The following is a 20,492-nucleotide window of genomic DNA, read 5'->3' on the forward strand; positions in this document are numbered from 1 at the left end:
TGAAATTGCAACATTTGGGCCCGGCGCGGTGGCTCACGCCTGTAATCCCAGCACTTTGGGAGGCAGAAGCCTGTAATCCCAGCTACAGGGGAGGCTGAGGCAGGAGAATCGCTTGAAGCCGGAAGGCGGAGGTTGCGGTGAGCAGAGATTGCGCCATTGCACTCTAGTTTGGGCAACAAGAGCGAAACTCCGTCTCAGAAAAAAAAAAAAAAAACCTGCAACATTTCGAAAGATGTTGTATTAGTCATTTCAGTGAAAGTTTAATTAGAGGACGGTGTCTACGAGAATATATTTGACATCCTTCTTTTTTCTGGTATTTGCATGAGTGAGAAAAGTGTTAGGAATAGGAAGGCCAGATGAGTTTGCTTTCCCTCCAGAGAATACTGGCCAAGAAATTTCCTGTCCAACCTCAGGAGCATCACTGAAGCCTCTTTATGAGGAATCGTCCTACCACAACACTGTGCTATGGCATTTCGGAAGCCCTCAAAGAAGCTGCCTGCTCTAAGATTGAGGCCATATGACTCGGGCCATTATAAACCCTAATGCAGAGCCCTGAAGAGGAAGAGCATTTGGAAGGGGATAGGGAAGCACATAAAGATGATATGCTCAGCTTTACTGTCATTGGGCAGAAAACTCTCTAGTGGGCTTGAGAGGGGGAACTGATTTTAAGGAGGGCTGATTAGTTTGGGAACCTACTTAATGCAACCATAGTCTGTATTTTTAAAATCCTCACATTTCACTACAGATTTGGGTTTTAGTGTCTTGGCATAAATAGGGCTGAAATATAACTTCTTAGTTTTCTGGAGATACGGTAGAGGTCAGATATCAAGATTTCATAGGCAAACAAAACATGCTATATATGTAAAAAATACATATACACACACAGCCTTTTGCTAAACTGAAAGAAAGTAAAAATTCAAAGCAGTCAAGGGGTTGAAAGATGGATTGGGTATGGACTTTTCTTCATATATGTCAATTTTTGAAATGTCTGTCTCCCATCTCCACCATTCCCTTTGTTAATTGTCCTTACTTACATTTAAAGGAAGGGAATTAGCTCATCAAACAGGTCACTCACACCTACCTCTAACTTCACACACCTTGGTCAATGTGAAACAAGCTTGAACTGGTTATATGCTTCCCCACCATTTTTATTTATTGTAAGCTACTTTAAAAATTTTAGACAATGTTATAATAAAAATATACACTTTTTACCCCTATTATCCCTGGTCTGGTGAAGCAAGCACTATAATCAATGATTCTTATGTGTGAGGAGCAACTCCAAGTAGAGGCATTCATGTCCCTAATGCTATTTTATTTTTCCTCATCAGCAAGTTTAAACTACAACTTTATCCTGATTCCGCTCCTGCTCTTTGCCTCTTCTCCCCCCGGCCCTTCTACATTCACCAGCCTCCTCCCCCACTCCTCCCAGCCTTTCCCTTTGCCCTCCCCTTTCTTCTAGCCCCTCCTCCCAGTTGAGTCAGTGGCTTGAAACTTTTAAAAGCTCTGTGCTCCAAGTTACAAAAAAGCTTTTACGAGGTATCAGCACTTTTCTTTCATTAGGGGGAAGGCGTGAGGAAAGTACCAAACAGCAGCGGAGTTTTAAACTTTAAATAGACAGGTCTGAGTGCCTGAACTTGCCTTTTCATTTTACTTCATCCTCCAAGGAGTTCAATCACTTGGCGTGACTTCACTTCTTTTAAGCAAAAGAGTAAGTTTTTAAAAAATGAGAACACGTTACCTATTAGTTTCTTTTTCTACAAGTAAAACTTTTCTAAAGTTTTAAAATGTGTTAAATGTAATTTTGAATTATAATACCGTAAATGGATTGATGGATTTGAAAGTGTTTCTATAGTTTTAAAGTTAAAATTTATTGTACCAAATATATATTTTGACTGTTAAAAAAGTATTAACATTGCAACAGGTAAAAAGGTTCAAACCTTTCTGATTAGAATAAAGGATTAGTTTACTGGATGTTTGGTTTTTCATTTTAGAGTATCGTTTTATTTTGTTTGTTTGTTTTTTTTTTTTTTGTAATCAGTAATAGTCTAGGTGCTATCATTTGTTGGGTGGGGGGGCGGGCGGTTAGGCGCCTGGGTTGGGGGATTTGACTGACTACTTCGGAAAAATCAAAGTGCAAATTTGCTTAGCGTGCTTCCTATAGTATTCTACACTTCATAGAATAAAGTGCTTTTTTCATATGGAAATCTTGATTGATGTTCTATAGCTTTGCAAAGCCAACTTCTTTTGTGACAAAGTGCTTTGTTAAAACATCGTGGTTACTTGACTTCCACGTGGTTCCTTCCTAGAATTTTCCCCATTAAACAAAAAGGTATAAAATTCAAGAGTATTAATATTATGCTTTAAAAATCAACAGTAAATTGTTACTTTGTGTTAGCAACCGCTATGGAAAGATTTGAGACCCTCAGGAGAGACAGCTTTTACTCGACCACGTTGTCAGTTTAGGAGATGAAATCTCTTGAATGGGTGGTGATTAGTTACAGAGCATTAGAGATCAGACGTTTAAAAAAGAGTGTATGCCAGGATGCTTTTCCAAGACCGTCTCCTAAAACGGGAGCTCCTAGAAAGAGCAGGAAAAAAGACTTTCTTAAACAGCGCTTTGGGAGCTCCCCGCGCCAACACCCGCCGCCCCGCACCTTCCCACTGCTCGAACCTGTAACAGAATTCAGAACTCTGGGGCAGTTCTTTGGAGTTGGAACTCCTAGGGCAAAGATAACGCTAATGCGTTGTTTAAAAGGGTTCAATTTTTAAAATACTTTTATTGGTAACACCCATTCTGTTCATCAGAAATGCAGCCATGCATTTTTGTGCGCGGTAAAGATTTTCTGTTCTGTATAAATCTACAGACTAAAATAATTAGTTTAGATTCTTGACGTGACCCTGCAGTGGAAGTATTTGCACCGGTGAATGCTGAAAAGCAAATAAAAATGAAAGCTTTGCGGAGGCCGTGGGCCGGACGGGCGCGGGGCGCCTCCTGCCATCTTAGCGTCTGCCGGGCTCCTTCCCGCGCCTTCGCTGCCCGAACCAGCGCGGTTTTGGGACGTTTCCCCCAAATCCTCACAAGTCAAATCGAGCTCAGGTCCGAGTTCGTCACTGCAAAGGAACCCGGGGTGCGGGGTGGGAGGGATAGGAGGAGAGATGGGCTGGGTGCCAAATGGTAGAAGAACAAATGGTTGATTTAATTAAAGTTGTCAATCTAATTTCCCATCCCTCTCATACCAGCCCACCTTTTTTTTTTTTTCCTCTTAAACTTGCTGAATCCCACTGTCTCCGCGTTGGTAAGAAAACCTGAATACCTTGGGAATTGTGCTTAAATTTCACTTGCAACTGCCCTGGAAGTTCCTGAAACTTCCCGAGAATGAGGCGGGGCGGCTCAAGGGGAAAGGGCAGGGAGGAGAGACCCTCGGGAAGCTGACGACGCGTCCGGGGCAGGTCAGCCAGTTTCCGAGACGCGCGCCTCACGGTCGGAGCAGCGCTGCGCCCACCCTGCCCCTTTAGTGGCCCAGCCAGCCTTTGCTGGGGGTTTCTGATAACGCTCATCGATAAGCTCTCCTTGCTCCCAAAAGGCGTGCTTCTCTTTCTCTCCAGGTACAAAGTAGGGGTGGGAAGGGGAGAGCTACGCAATGTTGTAAAAAGAAGCGTGGCTTTATTTGGAAGTCGGTTGAATTTCTTTTGCTTCCCCGACCCAGTTAGTAACGACAAGAAAGATAGTGAATATCGCCCTCCGAAAATCGGGCGCATTTGAACTCGGTGAAAAGTGTCCCTGTGAGGAAGCCTAATGTTTACTTTTGTGCAAGGATAACTGGAAATTAAAGCGTCTAGTAATGCAGAGATTTCATTAAGCGAGCGCGCCTCCCCCCGCCCCCCGCGCCCGCCAGGAATGAAATAAGCCAGTTAGACAGAAAACACTTTTGGGAGAAGACTAATTACTTCTGGGTAGGCCGAATTGACTGGAAATTATACCAAGCAGAGGCAGTACATTCCATTCCGTCCTGGCGATGTTGATTCTATATTATTAGAACATTATTCCCCCAGTGTGGGGGTGCTTTGTACTACCCAAAGTCAGGGTAGACTGGTTACCTGTCCTCTGCTGGGAAAATGCAGTGGTAGTGCTTTGCTCCTACTTTCTTCACTGTTTAAACATGTTCCACATTTTTCTAATGCCTTCTGAGGGTTCTCAGCCCAGCCACTGAGTTCCTCACCCTTGGCGACTGTGATACCAACAAAGCTTTCACCCTCCTTGGGAAACATGGTTCCAAAGATGCTCCTCAGGAGGCAGATAAAAGGCTGTGCTTTCAGATAATGAAGATTGCTTTGTTACTTAGATGTTTCCAATTCCTGCATAGAGAAGGAGGGAAAACACGGGGTGCATTCTTTCTTTTCTTTTCTCTACATCCAGGGGTGTAGCTTGGTTTGAGCCTTTATATATGATACCCGCAGGGAAGGGAATGATAGGACAGTCACCAGTGATTAATACCTTCCACTCCGCCTTTCCTGTTGTTCTGACTTATCTTCAGGATTCTCAGTTATTTGAAGAGATGTGTGGGAGCTTATCCGCACACACCAGTTCAGCTCTGGAGACAAAAAGTAATTATCTAGTGTTTATTATTAATGTAATATTCCGTATGGATAATTCAAGTTTTAAAAAATCCCCAGAGCATCTCTTCCATGGGAGATTAATGTATATATTTTTTAAATTCTTAGCATAATTGCCTAAATTCTCCATTTAAAATCACCTTTTAACTATGTATGTACAGATTGTCTTTTACCTATTTTCAAACTGCGGTTAGCTCTTTTTTTTTAAATACATCAGTGGCTTATACAATTTCATAAATTTCACATTCCAATTTCCCTATGCTTTTAAAATAATATTTTAAGAAAAATATATGTTTATCGTCAGCTGGGCATGATAGCTCATGCCTGTAATCCTAGCCCTTTGAGAGGCTGAGGTGGGAGGATCGCTTGGGGCCAGGAGTTTAAAACCAGCCTGAGCAACATAGCAAGACCCCACCTCTATAAAAAAAATTTTTTAAAAAGAAAATGTATGTTTGTCAATCACTTCTTAGTTGCTGTTTTGCTAAAGAAAAGATGAAAAATTTAAAACCAAATGAGCTATATCTAAAGGTCGTCTAAAGAGTAAGAACCAAACTTTACTGAGCTGTTACTAAGAGCATCACATTCTCATTGAAAAAAATAGACTGTCTTAATCAATACACTTGTGAGGGCCCTAAGGGTGTCTTTATATGATTATAAAATACCAAGGCTATTCACTAAAAATAGTCAATCTGGAGGTGGAAGTAAGAGTAGGGGCAGAGGAAAAGCCAAGGACTGATAGAAATATATTAAGTTACATCACAATTGAAGAACATGGCTTTTAGCCTCACCTTCTGACTTGGGGTTTTCTCTCTGGTAGCCCTAAATTGATATTGAGAAACTTGTTTTGGGGGAGAATTGAGTAGTAGCTGTTGAACTAGGGGAGAGGATTGTCTTTTATGGGATGCACCATCCTCTCTTTGGATGGAGTTCCTCACACCTCAATCCCCATCTCATCTCATTAAGTGGATGCCAATGTAAGTTCAGTGATGAGGAGGGGTAAGAGCTGGGGAAGGAAGGCTTGTTGGTGTTTTTTTGTTGTCCTCCCCTCTGCCCCCAAAATAAGCAGTTCACCATATCAAATACCTACACAAATGTGCAATTCTTTATAGATAGATTTTTACATACAGTAAGTTTGATACACTACAGTTAGGCCATCTAGGTATAAATAAGGAAGTAAAGGTTGGGAATTATCTGATGAACTGGGAATCTTTTCCATGGTACTTGATTCTAATCACTTTACTGCCTGCATAGACTCAGACTGTAAAGATATTACATTAACCAGGGTTAATATCAACTGCTGCTCTTCCCCTTCAGAGCCCTAGCCTTCCCCGATATTTATCATTCTTGAAATAAACACGATTTTAAACAGGCTATTTCTTCTTATAATAGTGTCCTTGGCTACAATAAAATTGTGTGGTGCAATCGGAGTTAGAACAACGTAGAACTAGGGGACAACCACACAATTGTGTTTTTTCTTTTGTTTTATTTTGTGTTTTAAATCTTAACCTGCAACAACCTAGTGAACTGAATGTACAAGCATGATACCTGATGCAGTTCTACAAGAATCCTAACCCTCATTAGGACCTCATTTAACAAATTCAGGAAGCTCTTTGTTAAAAAGCCTTTTTTCTTTTTTCTTTTATTTTTTTAAGCCTGTCAAATTTAGCAGTGGGGGTTGTAAAGAGCCTTTTTTCTTAATTTAGCTCTTTTGCCTGCTCAGGAATCATTTGAAGCATGTTGTTTCAACAAACAGTTCTCTGTTTCAGCAATTGTCACTTGAAAATTTAACAGTATGAGAATGAGATGATGACAATACTTTTTTACTGTGAAGTTTCCTTTTTAATCAATTTGAAATTTTAGAAATTTGAGATATAACTACAATTAAGAGAATCCCAAAGAGACAGAAAAAAAAAAAAACAAAAACTGGTGGTTTTTTTTTTTTGCACAGTATCTTTCTATTTTTTGTGGAAGCCCCATTTAATTCATTTAACATGTAGCTATACCCCAATTAATTAATTCTTTTCTTTTTTTTTTGAGACGGAGTTTCACTCTGTCACCCAGGCTGAAGTGCAGTGGTGCTATCTCTGCTCACTGCAGCCTCTGCCTCCCAGGTTCAAGCAATTCTCCTGCCTCAGCCTCCAGAGTAGCTGGGATTACAGGCACCCGCCACCACGCCTGGCTACTTCTTTGTTGTTTTTTTGGTCGTTTTTTTCTTTGAGACGGAGTCTCGCTCTGTTGCCCAGGCTGGAGTGCAGTAGTGCGATCTCGGCTCACTGCAAGCTCCGCCTCCTGGGTTCACGCCATTCTCCTGCCTCAGCCTCCCGAGTAGCTGGGACTACAGGAGCCCGCCACCACGCCCGGCTAATTTTTTTGTATTTTTTTGTATTTTTAGTAGAGACGGGGTTTCACCGTCTTAGCCAGGATGGTCTTGATCTCCTAACCTCGTGATCCGCCTGCCTCGGCCTCCCAAAGTGCTGGGACTACAGGCTTGAGCCACCGCACCCGATCTACTTTTTTGTATTTTTAATAGAGATGGGATTTCACTATGGTGGCCAGGCTGATCTCAAACTCTTGACCTCAGATGATCCTCCCACCTCGGCCTCCCAAAGTGCTGGGATTACAAGTGTGAGCCACATCTCTTACTCTTTTAAGCACTGGGGATACAGCAGTGAACAAAACAAACTCCCTCGTATTGTTCACATTCCAGTTGAGGAAGGCAAATAATAAATCCTTCTCATGGAAGGAGGTACATAATAATCAGGAAAATATTTACTATATCAAATACAGAGAAAGTCTGTTAAAGTAATAATTTTTTAAAAACCAGGGCAAAGGGAATAGGAAATGACAGGACTGGGGAAAGGATGTTGCTATTCCATACTTGGTGGTCAGGAAATTTGGCTGATGAGGTGAGACCTGCAACAAGTGGGGATGTGAGCTGCGTGGATGGAGCAGAGCTCATCAAACCAAGCTTATTGTTGATTTGTTTTCTCAAATTGACTGATTACTCGGAGTATAGGTTGGCGAGTAGGGTGGCCAGGCTAATGACATGAAACCTAGCAAACTGATGATGGCTGAGATCAAGCTAAGGGTGGCTGTTTTAAGTGTGGAGGAATAGACAACTGAGTTCACTCAATGACATTTACTGGAGGGGCAGAGGTTATTATAAAAGTGAAAGAAAACATTAGAAGGGTTTGCATTTGAGTTTTTGGGCATGAATATTTTTGGGTGTTAGCAACATTAGACACACACATGATTTCCCTTTCCTCCCAAAAAATCCATTAAATGATTTTATCGGGAACTTCTATAGACATTTCCTTACGTAGGTTTAGACTCTGATTTTATTCTTTCAGATATTAAAGACCTTCACCTTCTCTTTTCTTTCAATCATAAAAAGATGCTGGATATCAAATTTCACTTTAGTTTTCAATAATCCTATTTACCTTTATTTATTTAAGTCTCCATTCTCAGCTCATTACTTTTGTCTCTTCTTGAGAAAAATATTTAAAGTTGATAGTAAAATACTTAATTCTAATAACTATTAGTATATAATGGCATGGAAAGACTTGACTGCAACTTCGGCACAGGCTCTAGCAAAAGGCATAGTCAAATGTAATTTTAAATCAAAGCTTTATTTGTAAGAGATTTCATTTGAATTAAAGCGTTTAAGTTCTTCTGCTCTCAGGGAGCTGCAGATGGAGATGTAAGGAGTGTCAAGGGGCTGTGGAGCCAAGGCTGACCTCAATGCCGGGTGCCCAGAGAGCTGCTGCTCCTTGTACTCAGCCCCTTGGATTTTTTAGACTGTTCCTTCTGCTTTCCTGACATTTCTCCCACTCCTAAATATTTTGAACAAGAAAGGGCCAGAAATGTCAAGAATAGTAACAAAAACCAAAAAAACCTTACTTCCTAGGCCCCACCTCCAGAAATTCAGATTCATTCAGACTGGTGAAGACCAGGAATGTATGTTTTTAACAAATGCTGCCAAGTGACTGTGATGCAGTTCAGGAAAGGGGCCAGAGGGGCCTCAGGCTGACCACACTTAGTGCCTGTAGCTTTGGGCATCCATCCAGTCTAGGGGGCCATGAAGAGCAATGGAAATGTAATCTAACATGGTGCATAGACGGCAAAAAGTGTGGTCCAGCTGCTAAGACTCTGCTCTTAACAAGAACTTTGCACAACTCCTCTTAGACAGACCTTGGTCTACATATAAAGCACCAACTCAGTATCCTAGAGGTGAAGGCATCAATATATGTGATATGTCCAGCTGCGTTGGTCTTCTCATGTATCAAATAAGAAATATACCTGTCTCCCCCGGTGAATAAAAGTGCAGTTTATAGTCTGTAGATCAATGCCAGGGATTCTGTAAACATAAAATTATGCCCTTTTATTATAAGAGGATATTAACTTACCATACAAGACTTGGAAAAATGAAGATATTAAACCAATTTGGGAAGGTGCAGCAGGGAGGAACAACCAGTTGCCAAAATTTGATTCATGGCAAAGTGAGCAACTACCAAAAAAAAGGGAACAATTTTTGTTACTTCTTTTTGGGCAGCTGTCACATTAAACATTATTTGATGGTATCTATGATAGTGGTGATCGACAGGTAGCTACATGTTACAGGATACTCGGTGTCCAATTCGATAATTCATATCTTGTTAAGATGAAAGAGTATAACTCATTAATGCAAATGACAACTGCATGGGTGCTTAAAGAAAAGACAACTTTGCAGTTAAGTTACTAGAGTATTAAGAGCTACTAAAGAGCTGCCTGATGACTTAGTTCACATACTATGGAACTGTGGAGTATTTTTGTAGAATCTCAAAATTATATGAAAGTCATGTATCATATGAATTTTTTTATAGAATGTAAATAAACTTAGTGATGAATTACTATAAGCATCTACACAATCATATTTTACTTTGAGTAATGATGAAATCCTAGCTAAAATAACTTCTGTTGTGCCTGGTCATATTTCTAGATATGATAGGTTTGTCTTCAGCTCTATCGTTGCATGAATGTGATGAGATGTATGCAAACAGTTTATCTTTTTATACTTGATTGTTTTTGTTATTTTTCCCCTAGCAATTGAAATATCTGAGCAAAAGCAGATGACACTGGCAAAATATTGTAATTTTTTATAAACAGAATTAGGGCCAATTTTACACATCATCACATAGAAACTGTCTATTGATATAGCTCCAAAAATTCTGTTTGTCTGACCCTCATGGACTGTACTTCTTCATTTCCAGTCTAGTATTTTCTGCTAAATTGTAGGATTTTTTTTTCTTTCACATTCTCTTACCATCAAACTCTCCATCATGGCTAAATTACTCCCTCACTTCAAGCCTTTCCTTGGCTATTCAACTGTCTTTGTCAGCCTTTCAAGCCTTTGTTCTTATTTGACTGCTGTTTTAAATTGATGCTGTTTTCATACATCGATTTCACTTTCTAACTTGTCACTTCAGAATCTAAAATGACCCTTCCTAAGTAAAAAGGAAGCTCCCTTTTTTATGACCACTGGGGGAGCGTTATTTCTGTGGCCTTCACACCCATCTCCCACTCTTACTCAGCATTCTTTGGTACCAGTCCCTGGGCTGTCATCAGAGGTACCCATGATACCATGGTACCATCTAGCTGGTGCATAGTTTAGCTTTATGGCTCAGCCATCTCTTCTTTGTTCGGTCCAGGAAATCCCAGGTCAGGTGCCCGTTTCATTTTTTCTTGTTCTCTATGGCCGGGAGATGCAGTCATTAGACAGAAATGTAATGTTGCTTGCTGGGGAAGAAGATTCCCCTAGATTTCATTTACTTCCTACAAGGAGATACAGCTCAATAGTTCAACACCAGATGAGAAACTCCTTTATATTCAGATAGTGAACATATTTCTAAGAAGCCTAAATAATCCTACCTTTAGATACTCTATTTAGAATTCATTACTAAGCTCCTGCAAAGTCTTAGCTTTGCTTGTTTTTAATTATTAAACAATCTTTGACTAATTTGTCCTTTTCTAAACCCTCCAATTACTACTATCTGCTGAAAATTAGCCTATATTCCCTATGCCTGCCACATCATGTTACTCACTTCTTCCCAGCTTTCAGCCCTGGCTAAGGTTGTATATATCAAAGCATGGAAACATTTCTAGCTTTAGCGCAGCCTTACTGTACTTTTAAAACCAGTGTGAGGCATTGAAAAGACTTGCGTGGGGATTGTGAGTCTTCTTCTGGCTCTGTCTATAGCTAAATATTTCCTATACCCTGAGAACCTCTGAGAACCTCAATTTTTATCAGCTAAATGGATAATCGGCAATTAGAAGCATAAATTGAACTAGACAACTTTGGGGATTCTTGTTGGTTTCTACCGACTTACATCTTTTTATTGAGACCGAGTCTCTCTTTGTCACCCAGGCTGGAGTGCAGTGGCGTGATCTCTGCAAGCTCCGCCTCCCGGGTTCAAGCGATTCTCTTGCCCAGCCTGTAGCTGGGACTACAGGCTCCCACCACCACGCCTGGCTAATTTCTTTTATTTTTTGTAGAGACGGGGTTTCACCATGTTAGCCAGGATGGTCTGAATCTCCTGACCTCATGATCCACCCGCCTCCCAAAGTGCTTATAGGCGTGAGTGGATTATAGGCGTGAGCCACCATGCCCGGCCAGATCTTTTTCTTATCCTCAGTAATGGAGAAGGCATAGACTTTAGATAGCTAGATATTGATAAGAAGTTAAATGAGACATATAGCCTGAGGGTCCAAAGCCCAGTAAGGGAACTTTAAAGTATATAACAATGAAAAGATGAGAACCAATCTTTTCTGGCTGGAGAAAACACCCTGAAGTAGGTTTTGTTTGTTTGTTTTTTAATAAGGCTGTAAGTAGTATTGAGACAAAATGAACTTTTTACTTGAAGTGTGATGTGTATTTAGTCTTTGTTTTTGAAAGTAGGTTACTACATATAATGACACATTGTAGCAAAAGAGTATATTTCCATACAGCCTACTTTTTCTCTAGACAGAAGGCTGACTTCTGAGCTACATAAGTCACTGCTTAAGAAAAAAATAGTCACCATTGCTTGGGAGGCTAAGGCAGGAGGATTGCTTGAGCCCAGGAGCCTGGGCAACATAGTGAAATCCAGTCTCTAAAAAAAGAAACAGAAAAGTGTAAATGACAATAATATAGGGTATGCACAAATTACACTTGATATACCATTGAAAAATCTTCCAGAGGCCGGGCGTGGTGGTTCACACCTGTAATCCCAGCACTTTGGGAGGCTGAGGTAGGTGGATCACCTGAGGTCAGGAGTTCGAGACCAGCCTGACCAACATGGAGAAACCGCATCTCTACTAAAAATACAAAATCAGCCAGGCATGATGGCACATGCCTGTAATCCCAGCTACTCAGGAGGCTGAGGCAGGAGAATCGCTGGAACCTGAGAGGCGGAAGTTGTGGTGAGCTGAGATCGTGCCATTGCACTCCAGCCTGGGCAACGAGAGCAAAACTGCATCTTAAAAAAAAAAAAATCTTTCAGAGTGAAATTAGTAATAAAATGATATATAACAGCATTAAAGTTTTGGAAAGAAGGTTATGGATGTGTGTTCATAGGTATTCTTACCTGGATTCTTGATACCTATGCTTTGAATAACACACATCAGGATTTTGCTTAGCAAACACAGACCTACCAGGCAAAAACTGTCCTCATTTATCAGACAAATAAAAGGAGCAGAGGCTTAGCACAGGTGGCTTCTCAAGTCACACGGCAAGGCAGTGATTGAGCAAGCAATACACCTTCCCAGGTTAAAGATTGCAACTCATCATCTGTTGCTTCTAAGACTTACTTTATCTCAACAAATAAAACAAAACACTTGTTAGATCTTTTCTTTGGCAAAAATGGGACAGGAAGAGTTTGCACTTGGTTTTTTGTGAAAGAATGTTAGAAATATATGAAACCGTTGGTAGTATTTTGACTATCAGCTGAAAGGTACTAAATGTTAAACTAGTAATTTGCAATCTGTGATCCTTGAATTGTCTCTTTGTTTCTTTCAGGTAGTGCCCAGGCAACATGGGTGACTGGAGCGCCTTAGGCAAACTCCTTGACAAGGTTCAAGCCTACTCAACTGCTGGAGGGAAGGTGTGGCTGTCAGTACTTTTCATTTTCCGAATCCTGCTGCTGGGGACAGCGGTTGAGTCAGCCTGGGGAGATGAGCAGTCTGCCTTTCGTTGTAACACTCAGCAACCTGGTTGTGAAAACGTCTGCTATGACAAGTCTTTCCCAATCTCTCATGTGCGCTTCTGGGTCCTGCAGATCATATTTGTGTCTGTACCCACACTCTTGTACCTGGCTCATGTGTTCTATGTGATGCGAAAGGAAGAGAAACTGAACAAGAAAGAGGAGGAACTCAAGGTTGCCCAAACTGATGGTGCCAATGTGGACATGCACTTGAAGCAGATTGAGATAAAGAAGTTCAAGTATGGTATTGAAGAGCATGGTAAGGTGAAAATGCGAGGGGGGTTGCTGCGAACCTACATCATCAGTATCCTCTTCAAGTCTATCTTTGAGGTGGCCTTCTTGCTGATCCAGTGGTACATCTATGGATTCAGCTTGAGTGCTGTTTACACTTGCAAAAGAGATCCCTGCCCACATCAGGTAGACTGTTTCCTCTCTCGCCCCACGGAGAAAACCATCTTCATCATCTTCATGCTGGTGGTGTCCTTGGTGTCCCTGGCCTTGAATATCATTGAACTCTTCTATGTTTTCTTCAAGGGCGTTAAGGATCGGGTTAAGGGAAAGAGTGACCCTTACCATGCGACCAGTGGCGCGCTGAGCCCCGCCAAAGACTGTGGGTCTCAAAAATATGCTTATTTCAATGGCTGCTCCTCACCAACCGCTCCCCTCTCGCCTATGTCTCCTCCTGGGTACAAGCTGGTTACTGGCGACAGAAACAATTCTTCTTGCCGCAATTACAACAAGCAAGCAAGTGAGCAAAACTGGGCTAATTACAGTGCAGAACAAAATCGAATGGGGCAGGCGGGAAGCACCATCTCTAACTCCCATGCACAGCCTTTTGATTTCCCCGATGATAACCAGAATTCTAAAAAACTAGCTGCTGGACATGAATTACAGCCACTAGCCATTGTGGACCAGCGACCTTCAAGCAGAGCCAGCAGTCGTGCCAGCAGCAGACCTCGGCCTGATGACCTGGAGATCTAGATACAGGCTTGAAAGCATCAAGATTCCACTCAATTGTGGAGAAGAAAAAAGGTGCTGTAGAAAGTGCACCAGGTGTTAATTTTGATCCGGTGGAGGTGGTACTCAACAGCCTTATTCATGAGGCTTAGAAAACACAAAGACATTAGAATACCTAGGTTCACTGGGGGTGTATGGGGTAGATGGGTGGAGAGGGAGGGGATAAGAGAGGTGCATGTTGGTATTTAAAGTAGTGGATTCAAAGAACTTAGATTATACATAAGAGTTCCATTAGGTGATAACATAGATAAGGGCTTTTTCTCCCCGCAAACACCCCTAAGAATGGTTCTGTGTATGTGAATGAGTGGGTGGTAATTGTGGCTAAATATTTTTGTTTTACCAAGAAACTGAAATAATTCTGGCCAGGAATAAATACTTCCTGAACATCTTAGGTCTTTTCAACAAGAAAAAGACAGAGGATTGTCCTTAAGTCCCTGCTAAAACATTCCATTGTTAAAATTTGCACTTTGAAGGTAAGCTTTCTAGGCCTGACCCTCCAGGTGTCAATGGACTTGTGCTACTATATTTTTTTATTCTTGGTATCAGTTTAAAATTCAGACAAGGCCCACAGAATAAGATTTTCCATGCATTTGCAAATACGTATATTCTTTTTCCATCCACTTGCACAATATCATTACCATCACTTTTTCATCATTCCTCAGCTACTACTCACATTCATTTAATGGTTTCTGTAAACATTTTTAAGACAGTTGGGATGTCACTTAACATTTTTTTTTTTTTTTTTGAGCTAAAGTCAGGGAATCAAGCCATGCTTAATATTTAACAATCACTTGTATGTGTGTGGAAGAGTTTGTTTTGTTTGTCATGTATTGGTACAAGCAGATACAGTATAAACTCACAAACACAGATTTGAAAATAATGCACATACGGTGTTCAAATTTGAACCTTTCTCATGGATTTTTGTGGTGTGGGCCAATATGGTGTTTACATTATATAATTCCTGCTGTGGCAAGTAAAGCACACTTTTTTTCTCCTAAAATGTTTTTCCCCGTGTATCCTATTATGGATACCGGTTTTGTTAATTATGATTCTTTATTTTCTCTCCTTTTTTTAGGATATAGCAGTAATGCTATTACTGAAATGAATTTCCTTTTTCTGAAATGTAATCATTGATGCTTGAATGATAGAATTTTAGTACTGTAAACAGGCTTTAGTCATTAATGTGAGAGACTTAGAAAAAATGCTTAGAGTGGACTATTAAATGTGCCTAAATGAATTTTGCAGTAACTGGTATTCTTGGGTTTGCCTACTTAATACACAGTAATTCAGAACTTGTATTCTATTATGAGTTTAACAGTCTTTTGGAGTGACCAGCAACTTTGATGTTTGCACTAAGATTTTATTTGGAATGCAAGAGAGGTTGAAAGAGGATTCAGTAGTACACATATAACTAATTTATTTGAACTATATGCTGAAGACATTTACCAGTTTCTCCAAATGCCTTTTTTAAAACTCATCACGGAAGATTGGTGAAAATGCTGAGTATGACACTTTTCTTCTTGCATGTCAGCTACATAAACAGTTTTGTACAATGAAAATTACTAATTTGTTTGACATTCCATGTTAAACTACGGTCATGTTCAGCTTCATTGCATGTAATGTAGACCTAGTCCATCAGATCATGTGTTCTGGAGAGTGTTCTTTATTCAATAAAGTTTTAATTTAGTATAAACATAGCGTTTATATTCCGTGTGATTTGTTTCCCCTGCCAAGATGGAGTCTTGCTCTGTCACCCAGGCTGGAGTGTAGTGGCGCGATCTCATCTCACTGCAACCCTTGCCTCCCGGGTTCAAGCAATTCTCCTGCCTCACCCTCCCGAATAGCTGGGATTACAGGCACCGCCACTGCACCTGGCTAATTTTTATATTTCTAGTAGAGATGGGGTTTCACCATGTTGGCCTGGCTGGTCTGGAACTCCTGACCTTGTGATCCGCCCACCTCAGCCTCCCAAAGTGTTGGGATTACAGGGGTGAGCCACCGTGCCTGGCCTATGGCATCTATTTGAGATTATTTAAACACATTTCTATTGGTTATCAGAACTTGAGCAAATAACAGTCATGTTTTCACGGACAATATTTATCATTAGCTCCGTTCAGTGCAACATTAATTGTAAACATTTTTGGATATTTATTGAACCAAAAGGAAAATAAAGTGTTGAATTTGAAATATATCTTTAATGGGATGTGTGATAGAGTTTAAAATAAGGAAATATTGAGCCTGTAATCCCAGCACTTTGGGAGGCCAAGGTGGGTGGATCACCTGATGTTGCGAGTTCCATACCAGCCTGACCAAATGGAGAAACCTTGTCTCTACTAAAAATACAAAATTAGCTGGGCATAGTGGCATATGCCTGTAATCCCAGCTGCTCGGGAGGCGGAGGTTGCAGTGAGCTGAGATCACCCCATTGCACTCCAGCATGGGCAACAAGAGTGAAACTCCATCTAAAGAAAAAAAAAAGGAAATATTGAGTAATTTAGTAGATCGGACATGACACGAGTAAGCACAAAATCTTAATGATGATGAAATTTTAAAGCTGGAAAGCCTCCTGGAGAAACAAGAATAATAATGGCGTCAGTTTGAGTATAGTTACATGAAGCAGCAGAATAAAATTCATCTTAATTTCAGTACACAATATTGTAAAAATACAGAAAACAAGATTTAAAAAATTCAAGATACCCAAGAAAAACAACCATTCAAAGGGAGTAGAACAATTCTGGGCAATTGATAATATTGTTGTAGTTTTAAATATAAAAATATTGACACTTTAAGTCACACTTCAAGGACGTTTTCTATTATAACTTACTAAAATTATTTACATTAACATCTATTATCCACCACAAAGCAAACTGGTGAGTTACTGGAGCAGAAAATATCAGTAATTTAGAAGTAATCTACGCCGGGCGCAGTGGCTCAGGCCTGTAATCCCAGCACTTTGGGAGGCTGAGGTGGGTGGATCACGGGGTCAGGAGACGAGACCATCCTGGCTAACACCGTGAAACCCTGTTTCTACTAAAAATACAAAAAAAATTAGCCAGGCGTGGAGGCGCATGCCTATTGTCCCAGCTACTCAGGAGGCTGAGGCAGGAGAATGGTGTGAAACCAGGAGGCGGAGCTTGCAGTGAGCCGAGATCGCGCCACTGCACTCCAGCCTGGGCGACAGAGCGAGACTCCGTCTCAAAAAAAAAAAAAAAAAAAAAAAGTTCAGTTCAGTTGCTCTTTTATTATTTATTTGTTTTTGGATGAGAAAAGGCTGTGTCATTTGTTTAAAGTCAGAGGATTATCTAAAAGCCAGTTTCCCGGTCAATTTGATATAATTGGTAGTGTGAATACTTTTTCAAGTACTATTACTTGAGTGGTTAAGAATTATATGGAAGAGGCAAATGCTCTGCACTCACCTCCCACTATGTGTCTGTGCATGTTTGCATTTAATATGGGGAATAGACATGATTTGAGTGTATGTGTGTATTTATACAGGGTAAGATGTGGATGGACAAATGATCAGACAATTAAGTGGTAGGGCAGAAGTATAAAATAAATTTCTGATGCATGTGTATGGAGGAGGGAAAGCAAGTTCATCTTTCAGAAATAGTCATATAGGTCATCCTAAACATTTCCCAACTTTAAGACTTTACCATTTTAAAATATTTTATGTACATCATATATATCTATATTATACATATCATATATGTACACAGCTTAAGGAACTACAATCTAAAATGGAGAGTTAGGTCTCTCACCTCTTTCTATACCTCAACATACACACCAGAAAAGTCCTAATTCTCAGCAGAAATCACTGTTAAAAATTTTAGACATCAACTAGGTATCGGGCACTTTGTTAAGCAGTGGGGATTCATAGAATGACCACAGCTTTCGCTCCCATGAAGCTTATAACGTGAATTCTTCCAGTTTTATTTTTTATTTTTTTGAGACGGAGTTTCACTCTTGTTGCTAAGGCTGGAGTGCAATGGCGCGATCTTGTCTCACCGCAACCTCCACCTCCCGAGTTCAAGTGATTCTCCTGCCTCAGCTTCCTGAGTAGCTGGGATTACAGGTGCCCACCACCACGCCTGGCTAATTTTGTATTTTTAGTAGAGACAGAGTTTCTCCATGTTGGTCAGACTGGTGGAACTCCCCACCGCAGGTGACCTGCCCGCCTCGGCCTCCCAAAATGCTAGGATTATAGGTGTGAGTCACCGCGCCCAACAAATTCTTCCAGTTTTAAAAAAAATTTCCTTTTTTCATCTTATCTTAATTGGCTGCCTGCCTGGTTTTACCTACTAAAAAGTAAATTGAACTGTGTTTAAAAAGTATTAGAAAGGTATGCAGTTTTATTCTGCAAATATTTATTTGACACTCAGTTTTTGCATAAAATTTTAAGTTTAAAAAATTTGAGCCAGGTGTGTTGACTCATGCCTGTAATCCCACAACTTTGGGAGGCTGAGGCAGGTGGATAACTTGAGGTCCGGAGTTCGAGACCATCCTGGCCAACATAGTAAAACCCCATCACTACTAAAAATACAAAAATTAGCCTGGCGTGGTGGCACACACCTGTGATCCCAGCTACTCGGGAGGCCGAGACACGAGAATCACTTAAACCCTGGAGGCAGATGTTGCAGTGAGCTGAGAACGCACCACTGCACTCCAGCCTGGGTGACAGAGTGAGACTCAGTCTCAAAAAAAAAAAAAAAAAAAGAAGAAAGAAAAAAGAAACTTCCAGGCCAAGAGCTGGTTTTTTACCTTATTTTATGAAAATGGCTGAACCTCTCAATTTGCCTAGGGTGCTAGTTCCCTCCCCACACATGGCCTCTTCTAAAAATTCCAAACTTCAGATTCCAACATGCCAAAACATCTGTGCTTTGTACTTGGAGGGAGAGCAAAATAATGAAGTTTGGGGACTTATTAAAGTCTTAAAGTGAGTTCTTTTTATAAACAGCACACCAACAGTGTAGAAAAATGTTTATAATCTTTACTGGCTCCAAGATTCTGTTTTTACCTTTTCTTGGTTGGGCAAATATAGCTTAGCCCTTGGCATGTCAGAATTGGCAGCTGGCAATTTTCAGAACTGAAAAAGACGTGGAAGAAACACCACAGAAACACTGCTTCAAGAAGACCAGAAAAAAGAAGACTATTGTGTAGAGAAGAAAGCTAATTTCTTTTAACATTAAGGAGAGGAAATTATGCATTAGTTTCCCAGTCTCCAAAAGTGTTGAAATTTTAATTCGGATTATTTCTTCTGGTCTCTGGATGTTTCCTTGCAATGACTAAATGCTTATTTGGGTTATGACGTGTAGTGTAATTTCAATGCCCACACACTTTCCTGTTGAATATAAAAACAGTCTCATGAGGCACCCACTTTAGAAGGTAAACCCTATGCCCAAGTCTTATTGAATGCAATGTGTCATCTGTCCCTACGCATATGGAACAAAATGGAGCCTGATCTGGCTTTCATGCTGGAGTCTTTTGTCAGTCAGTTACTCTTTACAAAACCGTTCATCAGAATTAGTAAAGACAGTAAAATAGTTTCTAGTGGCTACATTAGCAGAAACCCTAAGTGTTATTTTATTTTATTTTTTATTTAGAGACTGAGTCTCACACTGTCACTCAGGCTGGAGTGCAATCACAGCTGAGGTGCAATCACAGCTCACTGTAGCCTCGAACTCCTGGACTCAAGGGATCGTCCCGCATCAGCCTCCTGAGTAGGTGGGATTACTGAGTAGGTGGCACCAATGCACTCCAGTGGTAATTTTTAATTTTCTTTTTTGTAGAGGCTGAGTCTTCCTTGGTTGCCCAGGCTGGTCTCCAACTCTGGCCTCCAGCGATCTCCCACCTTGACATTCCAATGTGCTGGGATTACAGGTGTGAGTGACCCTATCAGGCCAATTTTATTTTTATTTTTTATTTATTTTTTTGTTCAGCCTCTGCAGAGACTGTCAAAAATTGTCAATGCCAACTATATTTCTGATCATCATGGTGGAGTATTGGGAAAAATTTTCAATTAGCAGTAATCGCACCCTGGATAAACCTCACTGACTACGATCGTGCCACTGTGCAAAGCTTGGGTATTTTATTTTAAAAGCAAATAAAGAGAAGTGTAAGATTGCTTTCTGCTTTGAAAAACTCAGAGTTATACATTTCAGATTTTCAGGAATATTTACTAATCCTAAACACAGTTAACTAATTTAGAAACCCTTCCCTACAAGAATTTAACCTTCAGGTCAAATTGTCAGAAAATGGCTGCAACTGAGGCTAACTCAAAGAACTCTAGTGGGTAAGCATAAAATACTGAGATTTGTTAACACAGAACTTAAACTTTAACTCTCACCAGAGTCTCAGAATATAAATTGGCCATTGCCTTGGAAGACTTTGATGTAGTTGTGGCTCAATTTCAAGCTTCCCTCAATTTAGAGCAACTAGAATTAAATAGACTTAATGATTTTCTAGCATATTAAATGCTAATCATCCAAGCTACTCACTATAGGACCTATTCAAAGATAGACACCACCAGACACCTGATTAAAGACAGTGGTTCTTCTGGGACAATTTTCTATATTTTTCAAAAGCTTGTCAATGACTCCCTTTTGGGGGGCATGTAATTTAAAAATCTTTGAGGGGAACCACCTTGCA

At 40.4% G+C, this 20,492-nt stretch overlaps 1 protein-coding gene and 1 non-coding gene across 2 annotated transcripts; one reads left to right on the forward strand and one right to left on the reverse strand.

The window, feature by feature from the left end:
* Window positions 1-1,345: 1,345 nt before the first annotated feature.
* On the forward strand, window positions 1,346-15,540 carry GJA1 (gap junction protein alpha 1). Its single transcript, XM_002817305.6, has 2 exons — window positions 1,346-1,708; window positions 12,647-15,540. Exon 2 carries the CDS (start codon window positions 12,663-12,665, stop codon window positions 13,809-13,811), a length of 1,149 nt encoding a protein of 382 aa, XP_002817351.3. The 5' UTR covers window positions 1,346-1,708; window positions 12,647-12,662; the 3' UTR covers window positions 13,812-15,540.
* A 4,243-nt stretch (window positions 15,541-19,783) lies between these two features.
* LOC112133942 (U4 spliceosomal RNA) lies at window positions 19,784-19,924 on the reverse strand. Its single transcript, XR_002915542.1, has one exon. It is a non-coding gene; the product is annotated as a U4 spliceosomal RNA (small nuclear RNA).
* Between the last annotated feature and the right edge of the window lie 568 nt (window positions 19,925-20,492).

This window comes from Pongo abelii, chromosome 5 (genome assembly GCF_028885655.2).
Source record: "Pongo abelii isolate AG06213 chromosome 5, NHGRI_mPonAbe1-v2.0_pri, whole genome shotgun sequence".
Classification (NCBI taxonomy): domain Eukaryota; kingdom Metazoa; phylum Chordata; class Mammalia; order Primates; family Hominidae; genus Pongo; species Pongo abelii.